Below are 27986 nucleotides of genomic sequence, written 5' to 3'. Positions count from 1 at the left end.
ATACAAAGACACACACACACACATAGTTATACAATGAGCTTCTTTCAGTTTCCATCTAAGAAGCCTACTCACAAGGCTTTGGTTGGCCCAAGGCTATAGTAGAAAACATTTGCCTAAGTGCCACAAAGTGGGACTTGAACCCAGAAACATGTGGTTGTGAAGCAAACTTCTTACCACACAGCCATACCTGCACCTGTGTGAGGAGAAAAATTCCTTCATGGTTCCAGTCCAGCAGCTCTCAACCATTTTTTGCATATGGACCCCCTTTGATTCCTATTTTATTCAACAGGACCCCTACAGCCATTCAATGTGTATAAAAGACATCCTATGATAATTTTATAATTTGATTATTATTAAGAAATGTATAACGAAATTGTTGCAATATTTTGTGTATTGTAGAAGTATTAATCAATTTCATTGCATGTAAATTTTAACAACAAAATCTTATATGGACCTCCAAAGGTCATGTTGACCTCAGCTGAGAACCACCTTAAAAAGAAGCAAAAAAGCAAAAAAAATTTTTGATCATCTTTTAGAGGGCTGTGAGGGCACATGGCCTAATAGTTAGGAGTGCTCAATTGTAGATCATATGATGATGGATTCAATTCCTGAAGGGAGTGGCACATTTGTCCTTGAGCAAGATACTTAATTCTTCTATGTAACTCCAGTCTACTCAAATAAAAAATGAGTACAAGCCAAACACTACTGTAGCATTTTAACCTCTCTGTCACATTCTCAATGTTTCACTCACTGGGTCCAGGGAGGGAGCGCCAAGATTGTGTCAAGACTACTTAGTCACCTAAAACACTTAAACAAAAGCATGGTGCAGTAATACCTCCCTTAATGAGGACCTGCTGTACAAGACACTGTGTTTACGGGTTTTATTTTTCAAGCACAAGACCCAAAATTTGAACAAAGTGCAAAAGTTTCCACTACCATAATAAATTCTTCTGCATGTTACTGAGAAATTTATAAAGAGCAAAAAGCTGCTTCTAAGCAAACAACTCTAGATTTGTTTTTTAAAAAGAAATCTATGAGTGCTTGCAAATCAGCAATCAAGTGTACAAGTGATGGCGTACGCAAGTCTAGTGCGAGTGAAAGCGATTCAGAAAATGATTATAATAATAATATTTTTTATTATAAATGATCTTGGCATTTTTTTTACTTCACATAAAATATTCTTTACATTCTACTGTTGTTTTATTGCCATCTATTTATGAGTATTATAAATTTTATTGGTAAAATATTTTTCTGGGAACAAATTACAATTTATAATATTGCTATGGGGAATTATTGCTCTGCTTTACAAGTTTCTGCTTTACGAGAAGTCTCCAGGAACAAATTTAACTCGTATATCAAGACATTACTGTACATGTTTACACACTTGTGAACAATGGCTATGGATTTTTTTTCCTGGGATGCTCACTGAATTTTAAAAAAAACGATAAAAAGTAATCAAAATTTGTTCTCATATTATGAATTAACAACTAAAATTCTGTAAATTTGTATTTCTATCCCTGAAAAATTTCTCATCATAAACATTCAAATATTAATGGGAAGACCTACATCACACATGTTAAGTGACTGGCCAGCTATTTTGGCAATGGTTATGTGATTAAAAAGTCTTTTCTATCAAGTCACATCCTATATGTTAAAAAAGGGATACGTTACATAAGGTGACCCTTGGTTCATAATTCATAGTAAAAAACACAAGATAGTGATGATGAAGTATCTTTGATCATAGAATTCAATCAAGTCTGGCCTTGGACTACTCGACAACAATTAATACAAATACAAGATTGACAGATATTGTTAATATGACAGGCTCCTATTCTTTTTCAACCTTTGACATCTTATGCATCAGCACAACACTAAAGAACAACCATATCTCACCAAAGTCATTGCAGCCTGAAACTCCTTAGGAAGCTTTCAGTAATAATTCTAAACAGCTGTTGTTAGCTGCCACCTGACAACAGACATCCTCCCAACAACAATGTTCTTGGAATACAGAACCACAGTAGAAAGTTTCAATGAGACTCACCAAAATGATGAAAAAAACGAGCCTATTAGCAACAGACCAAAATTATTCACTTCACTAATGATGGTCTCAGACAGTGAGTGCTGCTGGTCTGTCAAAATTGTTGTTAGACTGACAAGCTTGGCAGGCAGTTCAGAATCGGAAAGAATGCAAAATAATGGTTTCAAATTTTGGCACAAGACCGAAATTTGAATTACAATGAATACATTGATCCCCGTGCTCAATTGGTACCTATTTTATGGAACCTAGAAACAATGACAGGCAAAGTCAACTGTGGTAGAATTTGAACTCAGAACATAAAGATGGACAAAATCGTGTTAAGCATTTCGTTTATTGTGCTAACAATTCTTATTTCTTTATTGCCCACAAGGGGCTAAACATAGAGGGGACAAACAAGGACAGACAAAGGGATTAAATCGATTACATCGACCCCAGTGCGTAACTGGTACTTAATTTATCGACAAAGGATGAAAAGCAAAGTTGAGCTCGGAGGAATTTGAACTCAGAACGTAGCAGCAGACGAAATACCGCTAAGCATTTCGCCTGGTGTTCTAATGTTTCTGCCAGCTCGCCGCCTTTTGATAGTGAAAAATACTGATAACTAAAGAACTGAAGAAGACTTCTTTAGTCTTGAGAATTACAAGATGATCTCACCAGTGCAGAAGCTAATAAAATTTTTTTTTTAAATTGCATCCCATACACTCAGTGAAATGGTTGGCATTATGAAAGTTAACAAGGCCACGAGCTGACAGAACTGTCAGCACGCAGGGCAAAATGCTTAGCATCATTTCATCTGTCTTTAGGTTCTGAGTTCGATTTCTGTCATGGTCAACTTTGCCTTTCATCCTTCCAAGGGGTCGATAAGATAAGCACCAACTAAACACTGAGGTCGATGTACTCAACTTAACCCTCCCTGAAATTAGTGAACTGTCCAACCTATTCCAGCATGACAAATAGGTGTTTTGCAGTAGAAGAAACACATGGCTGCTTCAGTTGGAAAGAGGGGAGGAGGAGAGATAGAGAGAGAGAGGTGACGGGGGTGGGGAGGAGAGGTAGGGAGTTAGGTGAGAGTGTGGGGGGGGAGATGATGAGTATGTGGCAGGGTGCATCCTCATGTTACAGGGAGGTGGTTTTAATAAGTGAAGTGATACAGAGGGTTGGATAGGGATGAGAGGGTAAGCTATCGAGTAAGTTCACCGATATTGTGAAAGGAGAATGGGAGGTGGAAGGGAATGCAGTGAGTGTACACTGGAAGTTGGAGGACTATCAGGAAGATATGTTGTGGGAGGGGGGGAGAGATATTAGAACTACAAAAACAATGCTTTTGTTTAATAGCATTAACACATGTTCGTGTGGTTGTGGGCTGTGTAGATGATACATTTAGTACAAATTTTAAACTCATTAACCCTTAGCCCCATTAGCATTCAGATTACTTTATCAGATGTATGCATTATTTTGTTTCGATGATCTGATTATTTATAAAATGACATTGTCGGGTAGGTTTGAGAGGCTCAACCTGGCTGGTTTGAGCATAAAGCAAGTAAAATATTTGGGCTGGATCTGGCTAGTTTAAGTGCTAAAGGGTTGCATGAATGTGAGTGCCAAATGGGCAAAATACAAAAAACAAATCTCGTTTTCTTAAGGATAATTTTTATTACATATTTTCACTTTATATAAGTACAAAAGCTATAATAATCATTAGTACTTTACACATAAACATTTACAATCTCATTATTGGAAAGTGCCTTAAAATATTCAATTTCCTTTGATGATGGCTGTCTCAATATAAAATTTTTGTAACATCAACTGATGGTGTCCACTATTTAAAGGTTGAATGATTTTTCACAAGGTTACAATTGTAATTCAATTGTAATTTTAAAAAGCTGAGATGTAACTGTGTTTGTGATAATAGGTAGACACACAGGATATATTCACATGATATTCTTTCATACAGTGTCACTGGTACTTTATGGTCTAAATCAGTGATTCCCAACCGGGATCCAAATGGCCCTTTGGGGTCCATATAAGATTTTGTTGTTAAAATTTATGTCCAATAAATTGGTTATACTTCTACAATACAAAAAATATTTTAATTTTTTTTAGATGATGCCTAATAATACTTAATTATTAAAAAGTTATATGATTCTTTTAAACATCAAATGGTTAAGAGGGTCCAGTAGAGTAAAATAAGAGTCAAAGGGGTCCACAGGGAAAGAAAATGGTTGAGAAACAGTGGTCTAAATTATACATGCGCATGCAAACAAACACATACACATGCATATATATATATATATATATATATATATATATAAAGAGAGAAAGAGAGAGAAATAGAGGGGAGAAAGAAAGATGTTTTATTTAAAACATGACTGTGTTCTCAATTATCTTTTTCAGTCAGAGTTTTTTTCATATTTTTATAAACTTACTTGCATTTTGTTTAGAACAGAACAATTTCAGTTTCATCTTCATGATGAAGTGATGATGATGATCATCATCATCATCATCGTTGTCATCATCATCGTCATCATCATCATCATCGTCGTCATCATCGTTTAATGTCCGCTTTCCATGCTAGCATGGGTTGGACGATTTGACTGAGGGCTGACAAGCCAGAAGGCTGCACCAGGCTCCAATCAGATATGGCAGAGTTTCTACAGCTGGATGCCCTTCCTAACGCCAACCACTCCGAGAGTGGTGTGGGTGCTTTTACGTACCACCGGCACGAGGGCCAGTCAGGCGGTACTGGCAACGGCCACACTCAAAAAGGTGTATTTTACGTGCCACCTGCACAGGAGCCAGTCCAGCGGCACTGGCAACAACTTCACTCGATATTTTTGTGTATTGCAGCACAAATACATTTCAGTGATACAGAATAAACTGTCAAAATTAACCCTTTAGCATTTAAACTGGCCATATCTGGCCTAAATATTCTACCTGTTTTATGTTCAAACCAACCAGATCCTGCCTCTCATACCTACCCTACAATGTTACTCTAAAAATAAGCAGACACACAATTGAAATCTCAAAGCTACGAGTCAAGACATGATTAACTGAAAGCAATATGAATAAATAAGCATTCCATTTGACAGAATAATCCAAATGCCAAAGGGTTAAATGTCTAACAATGCCAAATTAGGAATAAAAATATGTTGGGAAAAGAGAAAATAAGACTTACTGGAAAATTTTTGGACTCATTTTGACACCAGCATAACATGCTAAATCCGCTAGGTGAGAACTTGGTTGAAGCAGAGTAGGAGCTAATGTTAATGTTGCCTTTTTACGATATTTTACAGACCTGAAAAAGATACAGTCTTGTTTTACAGCCCCGCAAAAAAAAAACAAGATACAATTACATTCAATTTTAAAAAAGCAGTCACAAACTATAATTATGTTTTGGAGAAGATCTTTAATTATAGTCCTTATAATTTCTTCCTCAAATAAAAATAATTTATCAAATAACAAAAAGAAAGAAAAAAGAAAAAAAAGAAAATTATTTACATGAAATTGAATTTTAAGGAAAGCTTCTTACAATATGAAAAACTATATAATTCATTGATTCCTTATATTTCGAGTAACATACCTAACCACAACAAGAAATAGTTTAAAAATATTACTAAAAGTGCCATCAATATTTTATTCTTTGTTGCTATAAAATTCTATATTATTGTTATGTCTCAAGCAAACTACCAACACTCCTCTACTATTTACATTGTTTTTTTTTTCAATTAATATTGGAAGTATTAACAACTTTATAGTTTCGATAACTTAAAAGGACAGCCCAACATTCCTTTAAAAGCTTGCATGACTTGAAAAATTTCCCTGAATAAGTAATGGTTATGGATAATCCACATCACTCAATAAAAACTCATATGGCTGGTTTCCCAGTTTCTCTGGCCTACTCCTCCCTGGATGGGACACTAGTCCATCACAAGATTTAATAACTTTTACTAGTTGAGTGGATGGAGGAACATGAAATGAAGTGTTTTTTGCAGTCCAGGAATCAAAACCACATTCTTATGATGATAAAGCCAACACCCTAACCACTAAGCTATGCACCTCCCTGAAAAACAAAAATACATAATGAAAGTCATAAACAATAGCAGCAGACATTCACACAGAGGGATATTATTACTGTGAGGAATGATTATGAAAATAACTACAATTATTAAAATCATGTAATAACTTGTTGCAAGTCAAAAAGATTGTGGTGATTGTTACTCTGTGACCTCAGACACATAACAAATATTCTTTTCTACTCTAGGCACAAGGCCCAAAATTTTTGGGGATGGGGGGACAGTCGATTAGCTCAACCCCAATACACAACTGGTACTTATTTATCGACCCCGAAAGGATGAAAGGCAAAGTCAACCTCAGCAGAATTTGATGCAATAACAAATATTGTTACTTTAATGCATATGTTACAAAAAAAAAACCCCCAAAAAAAAGAAACAACCATAACTTATGGTATCCTTCAACATACCAAGCTGCTGATTTCAAGCACTTTCTCATACGTAAAATGCAACCATAACTTGGCAATCAATCACCATGAACTTTTCTACTGTCAACAATTTACTGAATTTTTTAAAACCATTGTGGCCAAAATATCCCAGCTATGCTGTCAGTCTTTAATTATATGTATCATTATGAATTTGGTGTCATTTACAGTTTATTACCAATTTCACATTTTTATGTTCAAGACAAAGGCCTGTTAAAGCCAAATTATCAAATTACATTTTTAAACACCTTTGCTTTGTTAATTATATAGGTGCAGGAGTGGCTGTGTGGTAGCTTGCTTACTGACCACATGGTTCTAGATTCAGTCCCACTCCGTGGCACCTTGGGCAAGTGTCTTCTACTACAGCCTCAGGCCGACCAAAGCCTTGTGAGTGGATTTGGCAGACGGAAACTGAAAGAAGTCTGTCTTATATATGTATATATACATATGTGTGTGTGTGTGTGTGTGTGTTTATGTGTCTGTGTTTGTCCCCCCAACATTGCTTGACAACCGATGCTGGTGTATTTACGTCCCCACAACTTAGCGGTTCAACAAAAGAGACCGATAGAATAAGTACTAGGCTTACAAAGAATAAGTCCTGGGGTCGATTTGCTTGACTACAGGCAGTGCTCCAGCATGGCCACAGTCAAATGACTGAAACAAGTAAAAGAGTAAAGAGTATATAATAACACGAGTTGAAATAGCAACAACAATAATCCTTTCTACGAGTGTCAGCTGAAAAGTTCATAAGTTGACCAACATACTCTCATGGAAAGTAACCAAATGAGGTTTATTTTTCAACATTGTCCTCCTTGTGGTCCACACACTTCATCCATCAGTGTTGCAGTGCTTGGATCCCATTGGTGAAGAAGCTTTCATCCTGTTGCTCAAAGAAAATCAACAGTAGATAGCACATCATCATCATCATTGCAATGCTGGTTCCCAGCCAAATGCTTTTTCACACTGAGGAACAGATAAAAGTTAAGTGGAGCTGAATCAGGAGAATAGGGAGGCTGATCAACCAGTTCAAAGCCAGAGTCATGCACAGCAGACATTGAAATCAAAAATTTGTGAGCTGGAGTATCGTCCTAATGAAACAAAACTTTTTTCATCAGTTTTCCTGGGTGTTTAGTCTTGATAGCCTTTCATAACTGTCTCAGCAAGTTGGCATAGTACTCTCCAGTGAGGGTTTGACACTTCTGAAGATAGTTAATAAACACAATGCCTTTTGCATCACAAAAAACTGAGGCCATCATTTTTCCTGCATATGAAACAACCTTGGTCTTCTCTGGAGCAGGTGAGGAGGAGTTTTTCCACTGCATGGAATGTCTCTTTATCTCTGGCTCAAAGTGATGAACTCATCCTGGGTTAGGAAATGTTCAGCTGAATCAGCCTGACACAATATCAGATTTTCCTGTGAAGTGATCAGCTTGGTGTGCTTTTGATCAATGTCAAAAGACTGAGCAGAAACCGTCATCATATCAACTTCATAACTCTCTCACAGGATATGTTAATAGCAATGGCTATTCGATTTACAGTCAATCACCTGTCATCTATCACCATGTGGTGAACATGATCAATGTTTTCCTCAGTGTGTGGCAGTCACAGAATGTCAAGACCTTGGGTCATCTTCAAGACTCATTTTCTCTTCTAAATTTATCTGCCTACTTTTTCATAGTTGATAAAGCTGGAGCATCATCCCTTAATGTATCAACCCTGTCAGCATGAATGTCCTTTGGGGCTAAACCTTTTTTCTGCAGATACTTGATAACACCACATTCCATTTGCACCTTGTCCATTTACAAGAGAAGTCAATACCAGTTAATTTTGAAGTCTTCTTTAAACAGTCAGATGTCAGTTTACTTGGAAAGAAACAATGCAGTTATTAATAAGAAGAGTTGAAATTAATGCATGCAAGCTTCTACAGCTATAGCATCACTCCTTCATAATCAACCTATAAGCATTTTAGTCCACCTTTGTATTATAGACATAAAACCCGATTTTTTTTTCTTTTGATGGGATAGGGCTTACTGATTATATTGACCCCCAGGACTCAAATGATAATTATTTTATTGATCCTCAAAAGGATGAAAGGCAAAGTTAACTTTTGCAGAAAGTACAGAAGGATGAAATGCTACCAATCATTTTATTTGGCATGCTAATGATTCTGCCAGTTCACTACCTTATATCGTAGAGAGCAATAATAATGCTCTCTACTATAAGCATGTGGAAGCACATGGCCTAGTGCTTAGAGCAGCGGACTCGCAGTTGAGGGATTGTGGGTTCGAATCTCAGACCAGGCAATATGTATGTTTATGAGCAAAACACCTAGGCTCCACGTGGCTCCAGCAGAAGGTAATAGCAAACTTCTGCTGACTCTTTTGCCACAACTTTCTCTCACTCTTTCGTCCTGCATTCTAGCAGCTCACCTGTGACAAACTGGTGGAGAACCGATAAGCCAAAGAAACTGGGAAAACGGCCCTTATGAGCCAGGCATGGCTCAAGAAGGAACAAACAACTACTAGAAGCATAAGGCCTGAAATTTTGAGCAAGGGGACTAGTCAATGATAATAACCCCAGTACTTAACTGGTACCTATTTCATCCTCCACCACCACCACCTCCAAAAAAAAAAAAAGGATGAAAGGCAAAGCTGACCTCAACGGCATTTGAACTCATAACCAGGACAATTCTTTTTCAACCTTAAAAATTGTTGATTCTGCTGACTCTTTCACCACAACTTTCTCTTACTCTTTCCTGTTGCAACTAGCAGCTCACCTGTGACAGACCAGTGTCCCATCCAGGTGGAGAACCTATATGCCAATGAAACCAGAGAGCTGGCCCTTATGAGCCAGGCATAGCTCAAGAAGGAACAAACAAACAACTATTGTTTTCATACTTTTTAAACCTCATTAGTAAAAGTACAGTAATACCTCACTTTATAAGGACCTGCATTATGAGAACACGGGCTCATGAGTTTTATTTTTCAAGCACAAGATCCAAATTTTGAACAAAGATCAAAAGTGTCTACTATCATAATAAATGCTTCTGCGTGTTACTGAGAAATTTATAGAGAGCATAAAAAAAAAAGCTTCTTCTAAGCAAAAAAAACTCTAGACTTGTTTTTTAAAAAGAAATCTACAAGTTCATCTATGAGTGCTTATGACTCAGCAATCGTGTTTGCAAGTGATGGTGTGCGCAAGTCTAATGCAAGTGAAAGTGATTTAGAAAACAATTACAATAATAATAAGTTTTTATTATAAATGATCTTGACATTTTTTTCACTTTACATAAAATATTCCTTACATTCTACTGTTGTTTTATTACCGTTTATTTACGAGTATTATAAATTTTATAGGTAAAATATGGGGGGGGGGGCAAATTACAATTTATAACATTGCTACTATGGGAAATTACTGTTCTTCTTTATGAGTCTTCACTTTACGAGTGGTCTCCGGGAGGAAATTAACTTGTGTATCAAGGCATTACTGTACCTCGAAATTGGAAATTTGTCTTACAGAAAAACTATACAGACATGCAAGACTTTTGTTTGTATTCAAATGACAGGACACACATAATGTCAAATAATTTTCAACATCAAAGCATAGGACAAGCTATAAGGAGTGCTAAAAATAACTCCAAAGGGGTAGTCCAATACAACAATTCTACTAAACACAAGCAGAAATATATGTCAATGAATTTATTTACTCTTTTCAATATCTAATTTTTTTTTTAAATACTTTTTATTGAAATTTTGATTTTTAACTTTATTTTATCTTTATTTTTTAACTTTATTGCACAATTTTAATTTTATTAACTTTAAAAATTAATTACAATGATTAATCATAAAAAAATGTTTTATCTTTAGTTTTAACCTTGAAACGAATGTTTTTATGAATTTTAGCTTTTTGGCAAAAAAAAAAAATTGCCTTATTTATAACATGAAGACAGACAAAATGCCAATAAGCATTTTGTCTGACTTGCTAATGATCCTGCCAGCTCACCACCTAAGCAGCAGCAATAACAATAACAGTTTCTAATTTAGGTACAGGGACAGCAATTTCAAGGGAAGGGGGTTAATTGATTCTACTGACTCCAGTGCAACAATGTGCTTGTGTATTAAGAGAGAAGTTAGGCATAAGAGGAATTAAATGCAGTATGCAAGAGAGAAGACTGTGTTGGTTTAGACAGGAGATGTCCAAAAAGAAGTGCCATTCACTCAAAGTGGATGGAACTTGTGGAAGAGGGAGATTCAAGAAGACAAGGGACAGAGTACTGAAGGATGACCTCAGAACACTGAACCTTTTGGACAAGGCAACAAAGAACCAATATCCCTCAGGCTAAAGCAAAAATGCCTACAATTTGCTGGCCACTGTCATCAAACAGATAAGGAGGTTATCTCATCCCTGCTTCTACGGCATCCATCTGGAAGTGTTTTCTCCAGACAACTAACATTTCCAGATACTATATCTCGGGACTCAGGGCTGGATATGAGAGATCTGAACACAGTAATGCAGGACTGTGTAGTGTGGAAGGGGATTGTCAATGGAGTTCTGACCAATCATAAGTTGGTCGAAGGATGATGAAGGTTGCATCCCCTGGTGAAGTGGATTGGCCTGCAAAAAATCCTGTGCCGGTATCATGTAAAATCGCTCGTGCTGATGTCATGTTAAAAGCATCCAGCAGTAGAAACCAAGCCAAATCAGACAGGAACCTGGTGCAGCTCTCCAGCTTGCCAGCTACAGTCAAAACCATGCCAGTATAGAAAACGGATGTTAAAGAATGATGATAATGATGAAAAGACTGAAAGGCAAAGCTGACCTTGGAGGAATTTAAACTCAGAATCAGTGCAAATATCACAGAGTCCAATGCTGTACCGATTCTGTTAATCTACCAATCTTGATTTCTGATTTAGAGACACAATGTCACCAATTTTGAGAGGAAGAGTTACTTGATAACACTGACTTCAGTACTTCATCAATACTTATTTTATTGACACCAGAGAGATGAAAGGCAAAACTGAATTCAGCAGGGTTTGAACTTAAACCTAAAGAACCAGAAGAAATACAGCAAAGCATTTCTTCCAATACCCCAACAATTCTTCCAAGCTGCCACCCTAATTTATTCGCCACAAGGGCAAAGAATGGTGGGACTCAGAAGACAGATTACAGAAATTGCATGTATAGAATGTGGTATGTGAAAACAAGTCATCATTGTCGTTTAAGATCTGTTTTCCATGCTGGCATGGATTAGTCAGTTTGACCAGAATTGGCAAAGCTGGGGGGGGGGCGCTGCACCAGACTTGTCTGATTTGGCATGGTTTCTACAGGTGGGTGCCCTTCCTAATGCCAACCACTTTACAGAGTGGGCACTTTTACATGGATGCCTTTACATGGTGCTGCATGGTCACTTTTACGTGGCACCATACAGGTGCTTTTACATGACACTGCACAGGTACTTTTACGTGACACCACACAGGCACTTTTACGTGACACCACACAGGCACTTTTAAATGGCACATCCACAAGTGTGTTACCCCACTAGCAGGATCAATCTTAACACTTCTGCTGTGAGGTACAGATCTTCCTGAGTACAGTCCTTTGTCATCTTGCCTGAAAGGTTCAGCTTCCTGAGGTTGTTCTTCAGTACTTCCATCCATGTCTTCCTGCATTTCCAGCATACCAGAAATATAAATGCCCCAGCAGGGCACCAACCACCTGGGGTCAAACTAGGTACCCTATAGATTCAAAATTTCAACAGGCATAGCTGTGTGATAAGAAGTTTACTTCCCAACCACATGGTTCTGGGTTCAGTCCCACTGTGCAACACCTTGGGCAAATGTCTTGGATCAACCAAATTTTTGTATGGATTTGGTAGATGGAAACAAAGAATCTTGTGTGTATGTATGTGTGTATATATATATCATCATCATCATTTAATGTCAACTTTCCATGCTGGCATGGGTTGGATGCTTTGACAGGAGCTGGTTAGGCAGAAGACTGCATCATGCTTTGCAGTCTGTTTTGGCATGACTTTTACAACCACTTTACAGTGTGGATTGGATGCTTTTTACGTGACACCAGCAGTGGCAGGGTCACCAAGTAACTTGCAAGACAAAGATCCTTTAAGAGGGGATGTGACATTGGGGGAGGCAATATTGTACCAGATGATGAAAGGTTTGAGTGTGACAGAGAGACAGAGACAGCCGTCTTGCTGTAGAAGAGATACATGGTGAGAGAGAGAGAGAGAGAGAGAGAGAGAGAGAAGGAGTGATCAAGACTGAGGCCAGTAACAGATGTGTTGCTGTAGAGGAGATACATGGTTAACCAGTCTGAGGGGACTAGAAAAACCACTGGCTGAATTCATAACCATGTCTAGAACTATAGGAATCAATGAAGGAACCGGGAATCAATGTAAACAATCTCACTACAAAAATAAAATCTTGTACTAGTGTTAGGAATCAATAATTTTCTTTTAACTCTAAGCTAAGCAAATTTGTGCTATAACTAGACAGGAAAGAAGAAAATACACTAGCCAAAAGCCAACAAAAGGATTATTATATTTACTACTATCTAGAAAGACAGGAATTTTCTGCAGCTAGCAAATCATTATAAATACCCACTGTTTGAGTACTAAAATATATATACCAACAAAGCAACAAAGAATGAAGTCGGCAAAAGTCTGTTTTCTATCTTCAAGGAAGCCAACAAATATAAAACAAACTTCAAGAAAGAGCTGAGACTATTTTAAAGAATGATAAAAAAAAAAAATACTAAATTGAAAATAGGATTAGAAAATGTCATTGTAAGGCTTCCTTAAGAAAAAAACAAAAAACAACTCTCACTAGCCAATATTTGACAAGACAGAACAAGGTGTATGAGGATAAAGAAAGCAAAACTCAGAATTGGCTGAGGACAACAAGATTCAACACTGAGAGACTGAAAATATCTTTTATGGTATTACAGAAATGTTAACTACAGCAGAATAGGTTAGCAGATGTACAGCCATAGCTGTGTTGTTAAGAAGTTCACACTGCAGTCATGTGGTTTGGGGGTTGGCCCCACTGTGTGACACTGCAGACAAGTGGCTTCTGCTATAATAACCTTGAACTGACTGATGTGGTATGGGAGAAATTGGCTGTTTGGCAGATGACAATTGTATATACACAAATACATACACACACACAATTATACACATGTATGTATATATATATATATATATATATATATATATATATATATATATACACACACACACAGACACACATTCACACATGAATATATATACATATACAAACACATACATACACACACACACATATATATATACACACACACACACACATATACATCCACACAAATCCACACACACATATATACAAATATACATACACACACATATACATATATACACACATACATATATACACACATACACATATATATATATACACACATATAGTATACACACTAGTATACATACACGCACACACACGATTGAACTTCCTACTCTCTTGGACCCAAGATCTTCATTTTCTCTCTCCGTTTTTCCTCTTATTCCTTTCTGTCAAAAGGCGTAGGCTTGGAACATAAAAGACATTTCCATTTTTCCCCAAGTGTTAAACTAATACCCCTTCTTGTTGTTCCTATACCTGTCTTCATCTTTTGTTTTTCTATAAATTTGAACTATATATCATCATCACCATTTAATGTCCGATTCCTTGCTGATACAGGTAGGATGGTTTGACAGGAGTCAGCCAGACAGAAGCCTGCACCAGACTTCTGTGACTGTTTTAGCAGGATTTTTATAGTTGAATACTCTTCATAACACCAAGCACTCAGTAGAGTGGACTTCGTGCTCTTTACGTGGCACTAGCACAGGTGAGGTTAGTCTTGGCAGAGACAGAGAGAAACAAACAACAGACAAGGTAGATAAAATATGCATGGTTAAGAAAATTGCTTCTGCTACCATGATGTCCTGGTTTCAGTCTTACAACTTAGCATCTTGGGATTATGGCTCAGTCAAAGAGATAAGCTGCAAGGAAACTAACAAGTGACAACCACACTTTATCACTATCCAGGAGTCTCTGCAGATACCTCATGCTTCACTGCATATTTTCACATCTAGCCTGCCATGCCCACCATGTAAAAGGATGTAGTCAGCTACTGGACCTTCTTATTTCTTTATTGCCCACAAGGGACTAAACATAGAGGGGACAAACAAAGGGATTAAATCGATTACATCGACCCCAGTGCGTAACTGGTACTTAATTTATCGACCCCGAAAGGATGAAAGGCAAAGTCGACCTCGGCGGAATTTGAACGTAGAACGTAACGGCAGACGAAATACTGCTAAGCATTTCGCCCAGTGTGCTAATGTTTCTGCCAGCTACTGGACCTTCTAACCAACAGAATCCATCCTTTCCACAAGTTAGTGCAGATGGTCTATGCTATTCAAATGAAAATTAGGCAGTGATAAATGATGGAGGAGATATATGAGAGGAAGTCAAGATGGCAACAGTGAACTGGTTCACCATTACCATCCCTCGAGCTTGCTGAAGCTTCTCATCAGTGATGGCGGTTGACAGGCGTCCTGCTTGTCTGGCCACTTTTAAACTTCTTGATCCACTCAAACACACTTCTACACAATAGTGCACTGTCCCCAAATTGTGCTGAAAGCCTCTGATGAATTTCAGCACCGGACACACCTTCCAACCAGAGAAATCAGGACACTGCTCTTTGTTCTTCTTTGGTGCATATCACTAGTGGAGAGGCCATGCTTACACTGTAAAGCCAGAAAGAAAAATGGCACAAACTTTGATCACATGACCACAATAGTACCACTTAAAAGCACGCATACGCAGAAGGCAGTGTGACAGTAATAAAGATATGTTATGGCAAAAGTGCAGATAATTTTTGACGTCCTCTCATATATATTCACCATATCTGCCCCCATCTGTTACAAATAACTCCCTCTGAATCCATTTGTGAGTGAGGGTGATCATCTTGTGAGTAATTTCATCCCAAGTTCATATTCACCATGAATTCCAGACCAGACCATACCCCAAGTACCTTAACAGGACTATCAGGCTAATGGTTATAGTGATGGCTGGCATGGACTTGCATTCTCCAAGAGCTGAGTAGCAAGTCCTATGACATGACCTGGTTAATGCTTGCTTTTATTATCACCTCATGTTTCTTCAATACAATTCCAACTATCTCGATTTCTTCGATGTCTGTCATCATGACACTAAAGTCAACTGACATAACAATGACATGAAAGTGAAGGAACACAGGAGAAATGAAAGAGGATACTTCTGTCACTCCAAGTTGTAATTGAAAATGCTCCCAACTGTTGACAGCGATAATCTTAAAAACAATGAATATTAAAAAAAAAGAAAAATTCCAGCTTTTGAGAATTCATATTGAAATTAGGTTATCAGTTAGAAATCTGATAAGCAAAGGATCACATTATTGACTCAGTAAGTTTTAAAATACACGTTTGTTTTGTACAAAGATCACATAATTTGATAAACTAAATAAACAAGCCTGGAAATATTAATTAGTTCAATTATAGAATTATGTTAGCAATGGAAAGTATCTTATGTGTTACTATTGATTTATATTACAACAGAAATTACTTCACAGGGATTTGTTGATTGATTAATAAGTTCTGAAAATGTGAAAGACTAGTTCATATAGACCACATAACACACCAAAGTAGATGAATTAATCAAACAGTATATATACAATTCAACAATGACCTAAATTAATTTTGAAGTTCTAACCCCAAAAGAAAACATAAATGTTAAAGCTGGAAAACTATGTTTTCAATCTAGTAGGATTTCATTCACTAAGGTACCATTAAAACTACATGTTCTCAAAGATGGTTTACATGTCTGTATGTGCCCTGAATAAAATCACATGATGACATAGATTTAGGAATAAATCATCTTTATCATCACCATTATCATCATTTAATGTCCATATTCCATGCTGGCATGGATTGTATGGTTTGACAAGATTCAACAAATCCAAAGACTGCATTGTGCTTCAATGTCTGCTTTGGCATGATTTCTATGACTGGATGCCATTTCTAACACCAACCACTTTACAAAGAGTATGCAAGCTTTTTTTTTTTTCCCATAGTACCAGCATTGATGAAGAAGCCATATAGCCCTTGAGAATAAAAGCCCCTTCAACTGAGGAGGTGGAGTGGATGGCTAGTGGTGAGAGGAAGGGCTACAGTAGAAGAAAAACTAATAGAATTCTCTTTTTCTAGAAGACAGAACTATTGTAGAACAAATCTAAGAGTTAGACATAACAATTACAATTTATCAACTACTGACAGTTCACAGTTTTTATTTATTTTATTGAAATGCATTAGTCTACTTTCAGTCACGTGGGGGTGGTCAGGATCCTTCCACAACAATTAACAAGATGATTAGTGAATAGGAAAATTTAGTTTTAAACAAAAAGTGTATAGGTGAACACAGATAAGAGTTTATATCAAAGAGTTTATAGGCCATCAGAGGAATGAAAGCTTATATCAAAATGTTTATAGCTAAACACAAGACAGAGCTTATAAACACAAGACAGAGCCTACACATGAACAGAATCAAAACTGAAGAAAGAATTACTGGTAACAAAACTAATGTATTAGCTATATTTTTCAGTGTCAGAGAAAAAAAAAAAAACAGGAATCATATACTGGAAACTAAACCAAAAGATGTGAAAACAGTACAGTAAAATCACAAATAGGTTGATTGAAGGATTAAGATTTCAGATTTTCCATATAAATGGATGACAATTGCATGATGGAGTTTCAATGGGAATGCCTATATAGGGCTGCTTGACCTGCTACAAATGGCAGCAAAATCTCCCTAAAATTACAACCTACCATCTTAAATAAAGCAGGATACAGTGGATAATTTAATCCAGTGATATATAAAAAGATGGGATGATTGTGGTTAGGATAGCTTTCATCATAAGTCTACTCAATCAAAACTGATGAGGAATCAACCAAGCAACAACAATAACTAAAGTATAAAGTACAACCATTTAAAGGACAAAGACTATAAACTGTTTAGATAAAGTAGTTATTTGATTCTAATTAATTGTTGTTCTAATGACCTAATTCTAATATTCTACTGGCCTAATTAGTTTAGGAAGGAAAGTGCACTGTAAACATCAAACACTAAAGTTTAACTAAAGTATACAAGAATACATAAATAAAAGATGTGATGATAATGTGAAGGTGTATGGAATACATGGAAATCAGCAGTGAAGAGCAATTTAAGTATTATTTATGATTTTGTGAGTTAACTGAGCAAAACGAGAACATGATAAGCTAATTAAGCACAATACAATCATATGTGTTAGTTGAGCACAACGTAAAAGTTATTTGATGCAACTTGGTTTTGTGCCAGGAAAAGTATTTGCGATGCCCTCTTCTGCAGAAGTTCTTGGTTAAAAGTAAACCACTGTACTTAATATTCCTCAACCCGGAGAAAGTCTTTGACAGAGTCCCTCACTCTGATCTGGTTGTCACTGAGGAAGCTAGGAGTACACAAATGGCTTGTGAGAGTATTGAGGTGCTGTTAGTAAGATGAGGATTAACAATGAGTACAACTATGAGTTTGATATGCAAGTAGAAGTTCATAAGGGCTTGGTTCGCAGGCCCACCTCCTTTTATCATAGTCCTTCAGGCCATAACAAGAGTTTAACCCTTTTGATACCAACCTGGCTGAAACCACCTCTGGCTCTCTAGTACAAATGTCTTGTTTTCATAAGTTTTGAATAAAAATCTTCCACCAAACCTTAGTCACAATTTATGTTCCTAACACTAGCTTAATAATAACTAAGTTATTTTATTAAAATTCTTTGTTATATTTAAAATTAATTGAAAAAAAAAACACACAGCATCTCAAAATAAATATGGAAACAAAAGGGTTAAGACTGGTTGTCATTGGGAACTGAAGACTTTGTTCTTATAGCTAAATCCAGCAATTCCAGATACGGAAGAAAAACCTAGAATCAAAGGGCCTGAAAATGAACTTAGCAAAGACCAAAGTTCTTGTAAGTAGGAAAGCAAGATTTTACTCTTTTCAGGTAAATAGCTTTGCTTGCTTCATTGAAAAAGAGTAAGTAGAAATTTTGCAGTATACCCAAAGCAAACTGTGGACACACTAGAAGTACAGTGGTATCAAAGACAGGTTAACAGAGAATATTGACTTTGTATATGGCAAATGCACCGTAACAATGAATACTAAGGACATATGGAAAATGGATTTTCTCAAATGCCCAGGAGGATCCTTTGAGGTAGTAGATAGTTTCTGTTACCTAGGTGACTTAATTATCAGTGGGGGAGGATGCTCTGAAAGTATAGTAGCTAGAATAAGAACTGGCTAGAGAAGTTCAGAGTGCTATTACCTCTGGTGGTAACAAAAGGACTTTCTTTCAGAGTGATGTTTGTTTACAAACTGCAGGGCTACATGGTAGTGAGACATAGGCCTCGAATGAAGCTAGTATGATCTGCTGGACGTACAACATCAGTGTGCATAAACGATAAAGTACAAATGTGTTAAGAGAAAAATTAGACATAAGAAGAATCAGAAATAGTGTGTAAGAGACTGTACTGGTCTGGTCATGTGATACATATGGATGAGGACAGCTGTATAAAGAACTTGGTCAATGGGTGATAAATAGAGCATGAGAGCCTTGCCCCTTGAAACTAGGTAAAATTGGGGTTCTGGAAGCATGTCTATATATACAATTGAGACTCTTTGTTTAAAATCCTCACCAACCCTGCCATTCCATCCTCATATTTTTCTATCAGTGATTTCTCCATCACTTGACTAACTGCAGTATACTGCTGCCATATTTTTATAATCTTTTCTGTGATACCAGTTACCTTTCTCTATACCTAAAACCACTTTACTTGACATCCATCCTTCATTCCTAACACTGTCCCTCTCCAACCACATTTTACATTGATCACTCCACTACCTTTATCTCTCTTTCTCTTTCCACCACATCACCTCCTGTTGAGATGATCTTATCACTATGTCTCTCACTATCCCCATGATTCCTCTCCAACACTTGCTCATATCACCATACATCTGTTACTCTTCCCATGTACTATATCTGCACCACAACTCACACTCTTGCAACCTACCTACCCACACATTATCATTGTCCTCATCTTTCTATTATTACTATTCTGTTGCTCTTCACCATTTCTATACAGTCAGTCAGCGCCTACTCTCCTGAACCTTTTCCACAAATGACCTGTATCACAGATCACTGCTCTGCTATTCACAACATTCACCCCTCAATCCAGCCCAATCTCTGGTCACTACCTACTCTCCCTACCTTCCATCCAACTCATATTTATCATCAATCCTCCCCACTTCAACCATTATTCAGCATTCAGTATATTCTCATACTACCATCCCTCACTCTCACAAAACTTTACTCCTCTTTGTGTTCTACCTCCAAAACCCATCCTGACATCTTGTCATTAATATCTTTGTCTCTTTTTCCAGCTGCACACAAATTACTCCTGCCCACTCTTGTACAACAAGAGCACTCATGTATCTCTTCTACAGCAAGAAACCTATTCTGCTCCTTTCTTTATAGCCTAACTTTTCATCACCCAGCATAAAGCTGCCTCCCTCTCTACTGAAACAAGTATTAGTCATGTAAGCTCATGGTAACCTCACTAGTGTAGGTGCCAGATACAAAATCACCCAGTACACTATGTAAAGTAGATGGCATTAGGAAAACATCCACCTTTAGAAACTATACCAAAGTGCTATATTTCTGGTAAGACAGCTGCACGAGAAATACCTAGCCAAAGATAAACCTCAGTACCTGGCTTTCGTTGATATGGAGAAAGCCTTTGACAGGGTCCCCCGATCCCTTATCTGGTGGTCAATGAGGAAACTAGGGATAGATGAATGGTTAGTGAGAGCTGTGCCAGCCATGTACAGGGATGCTGTCAGTAAGGTGAGGGTTGGCAACAAGTAGTGAAGAATTCCAGGTAGATGTAGGGATCCACCAAGGTTCAGTCATCAGCCCCCTCCTATTTATCTTAGTCCTCCAGGCAATAACAGAGGAATTCAAGACAGGATGCCCCTGGGAGCTCCTCTATGCTGATGACCTTGCTCTTATTGCCGAGTCACTATCAGAACAAGAGGAAAATTTTGATGTGTGGAAGCAAGGATTAGAATCGAAGGGCCTTAGAGTCAACCAAGCTAAAACCAAAGTCTTAATAAGTAGGAAGGCACACAAACCACAAATCCCTTCAGATAGATGGCCCTGCTCGATGTGTAGAAAAGGCGTAGGTAGAAACTCCATAAGATGTACTCAGTGTAAGCTATGGACACATAAGAGGTGCAGCAATATCAAAGGAAGGCTAACTGGGAAGATAGTTTTTGTATGTGGCAAATGCTCAGGGGCAATAAACACTGAAAATATGCAGAGAACAGCTTCTGTCACATTTCAGGGAGAAAAACTACAAATAGTTGATAGCTTCCATTACCTAGGGGACCAAGTCAGTAGTGGGGGGTGGATGGTCTGAAAGTGTTGCTGCTAGAATAAGAATAGCCTGGGCAAAGTTCAGAGAGCTCCTACTTCTACTGGTGAGAAAGGGCCTCTTACTCAGAGTAAAAGGTAGACTGTATGACACATGTGTACGAACAGCCATGCTACATGGCAGTGAAACATGGGCTATGACTACTGAGGATATGCGTAAGCTCGCAAGGAATGAAGCCAGTATGCTCCGCTGGATGTGTAATGTCAGTGTGCATACTCGACAGAGTGAAAGTATCTTGAGAGAAAAGTTGGATTTAAGAAGCATCAAATGTAGTGTGCAAGAGAGATGACTGTGCTGGTATGGTCATGTGTTACATATGAATGAGGACAACTGTGTCATACCCTAGCAGTTGAGGGAACCTGCGGAAGAGGTAGACCCAAGAAGACCTGGGATGAGGTGGTGAAGAACGACCTTTGAACATTGGGCCTTACTGAGGCAATGACTAGTGACCGAGACCTTTGGAGATATGCTGAGCTTGAGAAGACCTGACAAGCCAAGTGAGACCATGCCAGTGTGGCCTATGCCAGTGGGTGTAATCAGCCCAGTTATGAGTACCCCTCATTCACTGGACAATAAACTTTGCTTGTGAAGACCTGTTGAGGCAAGTGAAATCAAAATTGCTGATGTGGCTGATGACAGTACCGCCTGATTGGCACTCGTGCCAGTGGAACGTTAAAAGCACTACCCGAGCATGATTGTTGCCAGGGCCACTGATTGGTTCCCGTGCCAGTGGCATGTAAAAAGCACCATTCGAGTGTGATCATTGCCAGCATCGCCTACTGGCACATGTGCCGGTGGCATGTGAAAAACAACATTCAAGCGTGGTCATTGCCAGTATATATAAATATACACAGTTTATATTTATACGATTTGCAGGTATTATATACAAAGCATACCTCTATTCTAAAGTTCAAGTGATAATGAAAATATCTTTATCAATTAAGTAGTAATCTTTATTGTCACTATCAAGCATACATATATACAAACACACACACACACACACACATATATATATATATATATATATATATATATATATATATATAAATATATATATATACCAGTTGATATGTATATGACTTAGTGTTCTGATTAAATAGATTAGATTGACAAATGAAACACTGTGAAAAAGCTTATCTGATGACAGGTGTAATATTTTCTTTTACTTAAACAAAATTGATCCATTGTTTTGTAATTAAGCAGCACAATGATTTGAATAACTTGTTAGTTTGAGAGTAAATATTTTGCACTTTTTCTCCTACCATCCCTGAATATCTGTCCCAGCTTTCCACAACATAGTGAAAACTCTGTTGCAAAGACTGTCTTTCTCCTTCAGAGGCAAAAATATTTCAGCTCCTAGAACCATGTCGCTGCCCCTGCCCCCACCCTTACACCCACACACACATATCCCAGACTTCATCCAAAATAGACTTGTTATGAAGTCACCCACCAACACACTCCAATCTCAGGACTACATACATGTTGTGTCTTCTCTCTATGCCTTCCCTACAGTTACTACATTGATCTCAACTCTTCATAAGTGGTTTGTCTAAGATCACTTACACTCAAGCATTCTTAACTAATCAGTCTTTGTTTTTCTTGTTACTCTGCAGGCCCTGCATTAATTAATACACCATAATCCTTCATCTCCAGAAAGTCAACCCTCTGAAATTTGGTCTTTCCCCCATATTTTTCTTGCGGCCATCAAATTGCAACAAGGAAAAGGAACTTTAACCACATGAATGTCACCAGCGTGGGAGGCATGTGAAGACCACACATAATCATTATCAGTTCACAACATTGTCCTAAAATCACTATCATTTCTTCACCTGATCCAAAAAATTTAAAAGAAGACATGCATATGCACATAGATACACCACCTCTTGGCACCTTGGATGCTTTTAACAGAGCCCACTATTGCAGGCAAATGAGAAACAGTTGTGTGATAGTCACTGCCAGTAGAGGTTTGATGGTATGTGGTTTGATGTAGCTACTAGTGTGGCAAGCCACAAGATAAATGATTTTTCTCTGGTATTAGCTTCAGAGACAGAAACTTTGTTGCCTCCAAGCTAGAAGACTTTCCAACAGGTCACCGACTGCATCATATCTATGTCTTCCCATCCAAAACAAGCAACATACCAGTCTCTTCAGTGTGTATACCCCAACTTTGCAAGCTGACCTTAAAAAAAGGATAAGTTCTATGCTGATTTGCACAGCCTCCTCCAATGTAACCCAGCAGACAACAAGGTCACCATCCTTGGTAACTTCAATACAAATGTGGCCCAAGATTCACAAGCCCAGAAAGGAGTTTGGGGCTAGTATGGTGTTGGGAACTGCAACAAAAATGGGTGGCTTCTGATGGAGTTTTGTACAAAGCAACAATTAACCATCACCAACACTCTCCTCCAACAGACAGTTTGCTACAAACTCAATGCCAAGAGAGTTGAGGCTCCAAAGTGGAAGTTCAAGATCAGCATCCTACATTCAGTTAAAATGAAAGCTAACTTCCAGACAAAACTCCTGCTAAAGCTCAAAGATCCCAGTTGTCCCTCAGACCCCTCTTCTGAAGCACTTTAGGAATACCTAAAAGCTGCTATCATGCAAACCTCTGAAGGATTGGGCTTCTCTACAAAAAAGAACAAGGACTGGTTTGACAAAGATAACTAAGAGATTCTGAAACTACGAGTAAAGAAAAGATCTGCCCATCAGACTCACCTTGCAGACCCAAGCTGTCCTGGGAAGCAAACAACCTCCCACATTGTCTGCAACAATCTCCAGTGCAAATTCCATGACATCCAAAATGAAGAGTGGATAAATCTCACCAAAAGAACTCAACTTTGCAGAGACTCTAGAATATAGTGCAAAAATACAGAAGTCCTTCATCAACCCACACCATAGCAAGAATACCACTCCCTTGCATCATCATCAGGGAGACTGAACAACAGACAGCCAACCAGTTCACCAACCTAGAGTGCACCATCTCATAAGTTGCGAAAATTAACAAGTTGATAAAAGACTAGCCAAGACAAACAGCATATTCAGCAGACTGTACAAAAGTTTGGAACAATGACCACTTGAAGAAAGGGACCATTAGCACCACCTTTGCACCATCCATTGAAGTAATTTTGTCACTAGCATTGATGTCCGAGAGCAGGTAATAGTCACCAGCATCGAAGCAACTCAGTTATGCTGAATACGGATAAGACATGTCACCAGGATGGAATATCATAGACTTCGCAAGATCATGTTGTATGGTAAACTCTCCTCTGGTCACCATGATAGAGGAGCACCAAAACGAGGTACAAAGACTCTCAAGAAATACTTTGGCACCTATCACATCGACCAGTACCAGTGGTCTGTTCTTGGCGCTGAGAAGTCTGGCATCTCTTGAAGACATGCACAAGATCATCCTTGCAGATAAGAGGGAAAATAAGAACATTACAACCAACCCTGATAATCCTACCTTCCCCATGCAGCCTCTGCAGTCGTGCCTCTTTGTCGCGAATCGGACTCGCCGGGTATCAGCGAGAAATGTATTCCAGCATCAGAAAGGAATGAATGAAATAAGTTTCATTTCGTAAATATTTATTGATACTTTGTTTTTCAATTGACCACTAACATGGATTTACGCAGGCAGAATTGTTTTCAATAAAGTTTTGTACATGTAGTTTTTCCTAATATTTGTTTTAAAATTTGCCTTAGTAAATAATTTGTTTACATTGTTTCTTTATTACAGACAAGTTACATTTAAAATAGCGTAAGGTCTAGGAGAATACTATTTTTAATCTATTATTTCACACTCAGCGCAGGTCTTAATATCTTTTGTCAGACAATTACTAAAGAAATGCCGAGAAGGAACAATCGCTGAGTTTGTGCTTTAAGAGCTTTAATCCCGCCCTGCTAGTAACGCGTAACAGACAATCCTTCGCGAAAATTTGATTTATATATATTATATATAGACAACCGAAAAATAATACAATTTTTTTTTTTAAATATACATTCTGAAAAGAAAATGTTAAGTGGAACATCAAATAAATTGTTTAAAGAAGCTGAACACTTTTTTTTTTATCAACAAAACAAACTTCATCCTTATCTTTTACAAACACATACACCCGTAAGCATAGTCCCTCTATCTATCTCTTTCCCTACAGAAATTGAAGTCCTTCTGAAGTACATTTTTAAAGTAAAATAGATACGGTAGAATTATTAGTAAATTATAGAAAACGAAAATTAAATAAAAGTTCATTATAGAATAATAAACACACCCTTTGATCTGTTCTTGTAATTTTCGAGTCTCCATTGTGAAGTACGAAACTAAACTTCTGTTTGACAACATACTCATTTATGACAACATACCCATTTATATCTGGTTTTAAATAATTACAAGTGAAATATTTTTAATTATTCATTAATCTACCACTATTAATAATATTTGTATAATATTTGTATAATATTTGTATAATATTTGTATTTAAATACTATGGGTAATTGTTCGGTTTACGTTCGTAAAAAAAAAAGTAAAGGGACATAACTAAATTCACTAAAGTATACTTTACTGTTTTATTATCACCATAAAGGATGTACACAGAGGAGACAATGCAAACAAGCATTGGGGGTCAAACAAATGGGGTATTAAAATTTTAAATCGAATACATGATTATTCGTATGTTACACGAAAACAATGATTACAAACAATAAGACAAATGAGATGAAATAAGCAGGTCCGATCCGACCCCACGAGCCCTGTTTTTTCATCGACACCCGTTTTCCCTTCTTGGCGTGCTCACGCAGGGCCTTTCATACCCAACATCCGTGAAACACGCATCCATCGTTTTCTTGAACACACTCTCGGACAGACATCTTTCCAGCCCCACTTTTCTTTTTAAGTGAAACATGAAGTTCACCAAAGCGAGGCCAGATATTAAGTTGTCTGTCCTCATTCCTTTCACCCTTGTCTTCCAAATCACCTCTTTCACCATTGCCACTACTACGAGAAAGCAATTCTTACCTTCGTTCGTGAAGAAGTCCGGTGGATTGATTTTTAAAATCGAATCAGTTGATAGCTGTACCCTTCTCTCGTCCGGGTGTTCTGCATAAACCTATACATCAGAAATATCAGGACACTGAACAATAGCGTGCAGGGCGGTTACCACATCCTGCCCGCCTCTTGGACAGGACGACGGCCCAGGCTGGCCGTGTCTGGTGAGTTTATCCCGAACCGGTAAAGCTCCTCTGTAACACTGCCAGGCCAAAGACTTTTGGAAATTATCCAGTGTCTTCGGCCCGAATGTCCTTCGGAACAGGTTGTCCAACTGATTATCATCGAGACCCAGGGTCGTTCCCAGGTCATCGTCATTTCCTGCCTCTACCAACCTACTATAAAAGGCTGCGGTGATACTGAGACCGCTGGAATTGCCCGAGTCCTGGAACTGGAGGAGTGCCTTACGACACTCCATATACCATAAACCCAACCTCGGTCTGCGACTAAACCAGTTTTCTCCAACGCCAAAACCGCTGAAGCCGGCGAACATCCGTCTAGCGAGCGAAGTCCACACCCGTTCACCATCCAGGTAAAGTTGAAGGTGCCTCAGCCTCAACACATGTCTGCGCATCATCAACTACAGCATCCCCAACCCACCCTTTAACGGCTTCTGACAGCAAATAGAACGTCTTACAAGTGGGGAGGTGCCCTTCCACAAAAAGCGAAAGATTAGCCTCTCCAACTTGCTTAACCACAAACGTGGGCAAGGAACGACGGTCAGGCGGTAAGCAATGACCGATGCGATAAACACATTGGCCACCTCCGCCCTCCCTTTCAAGGACAGCCACTGCCAAGACCAGGTCCTGGCTATGTGGCATACCTTGTCCGCTACCTCTGACCAGTTCTTTTCTATTTGGAGATCTGGACCAATCCAGATTCCTAGCAACTTAACCGGGCCCTCCGTCCAGCGCCCCACGACGCTATTCGAAGGCATCGACTTGCCCCTCCAGGTGCCGAGTTGCAAGCCGACTGATTTTTCCCGGTTAATCTTTGCTCCTGCCACCGTCTCGTAAACCTTAATGGTTTCACCCACTTGACGCAGGTGTTCCATCTCGGTCACGATGATAGCGATGTCATCCGCATACGCTGTAACAGATGTTCCACCTCCTAAATTCGTCGGGATGCCACTCAGCTTTCTCAGCAATGGCTCGAGAGACATTACGTATAAAAGCGGAGAGAGTGAACACCCTTGGTGAACCGACCGTTTTATACTGAACGGCTTTGAAAGAAAACCGTTCACGCGAACAATCGAATCGATGTTGTCATACAACTGTATGATCCACCTGAGGGATCCGAGACCCAGTCCAAACTGCGCGAGAACAGTTACCAGGTAACGATGATCCACCCTATCGAAAGCTTTAGCTTGGTCTAAATTGACCAGTGCCCCACCTTTGCCAGTTTTCTTACCATACCCCTCTACGGTGTAGCGTACTAGATGAATGTAGTCCTGGATGGTTCTGCCAGGGATCGCACAGGTTTGTGCTTTCCAGATCAGACCACCCGCGACCTGCGTCAGTCTTTTGGCTAACACCTTGGCCAGAATCTTCACCTCTGTGTTAAGCAGGGTGATGGGCCTAAAATTATTTACATCGTCCCCCTTGCTCGGGTCTTTCCTGACCAGCGTCACCACTCCCCGGCGCACAGATCTGGGAATCAACCCATTCTGCTGCCAGTTCGCGTAGACGCCAGCCAATATGTAACCGAACAAGTCTGGCATACTTTTATATAGCTCGTAGGGAAGACCATCGAGTCCCGGCGCCTTACCACCGCCGCATTCCGACATAGCCTCAATAATTTCCTCAGGAGAGATCGACCC

At 38.5% G+C, this 27986-nt stretch overlaps 1 protein-coding gene across 1 annotated transcript in view; it reads right to left on the bottom strand.

Annotated features, from left to right (window-relative positions):
- Positions 1-25489, bottom strand: part of LOC106870312 (mitotic-spindle organizing protein 2) — a 48389-nt gene extending 22900 nt beyond the window's left edge. Inside the window, exons 1-2 of the mRNA XM_014916334.2 lie at positions 25395-25489; positions 5214-5333 (exon numbers count right to left, since the gene is read on the bottom strand). Coding sequence (XP_014771820.1) covers positions 5214-5333; positions 25395-25471 — 197 coding nt within the window. The 5' untranslated portion in view covers positions 25472-25489. The remainder of the gene's footprint in view (positions 1-5213; positions 5334-25394) is intronic.
- Between the last annotated feature and the right edge of the window lie 2497 nt (positions 25490-27986).

This window comes from Octopus bimaculoides, chromosome 16, assembly GCF_001194135.2.
Source record: "Octopus bimaculoides isolate UCB-OBI-ISO-001 chromosome 16, ASM119413v2, whole genome shotgun sequence".
Lineage (NCBI taxonomy): Eukaryota > Metazoa > Mollusca > Cephalopoda > Octopoda > Octopodidae > Octopus > Octopus bimaculoides.
This window is presented reverse-complemented; position numbering and strand designations above follow the sequence as displayed.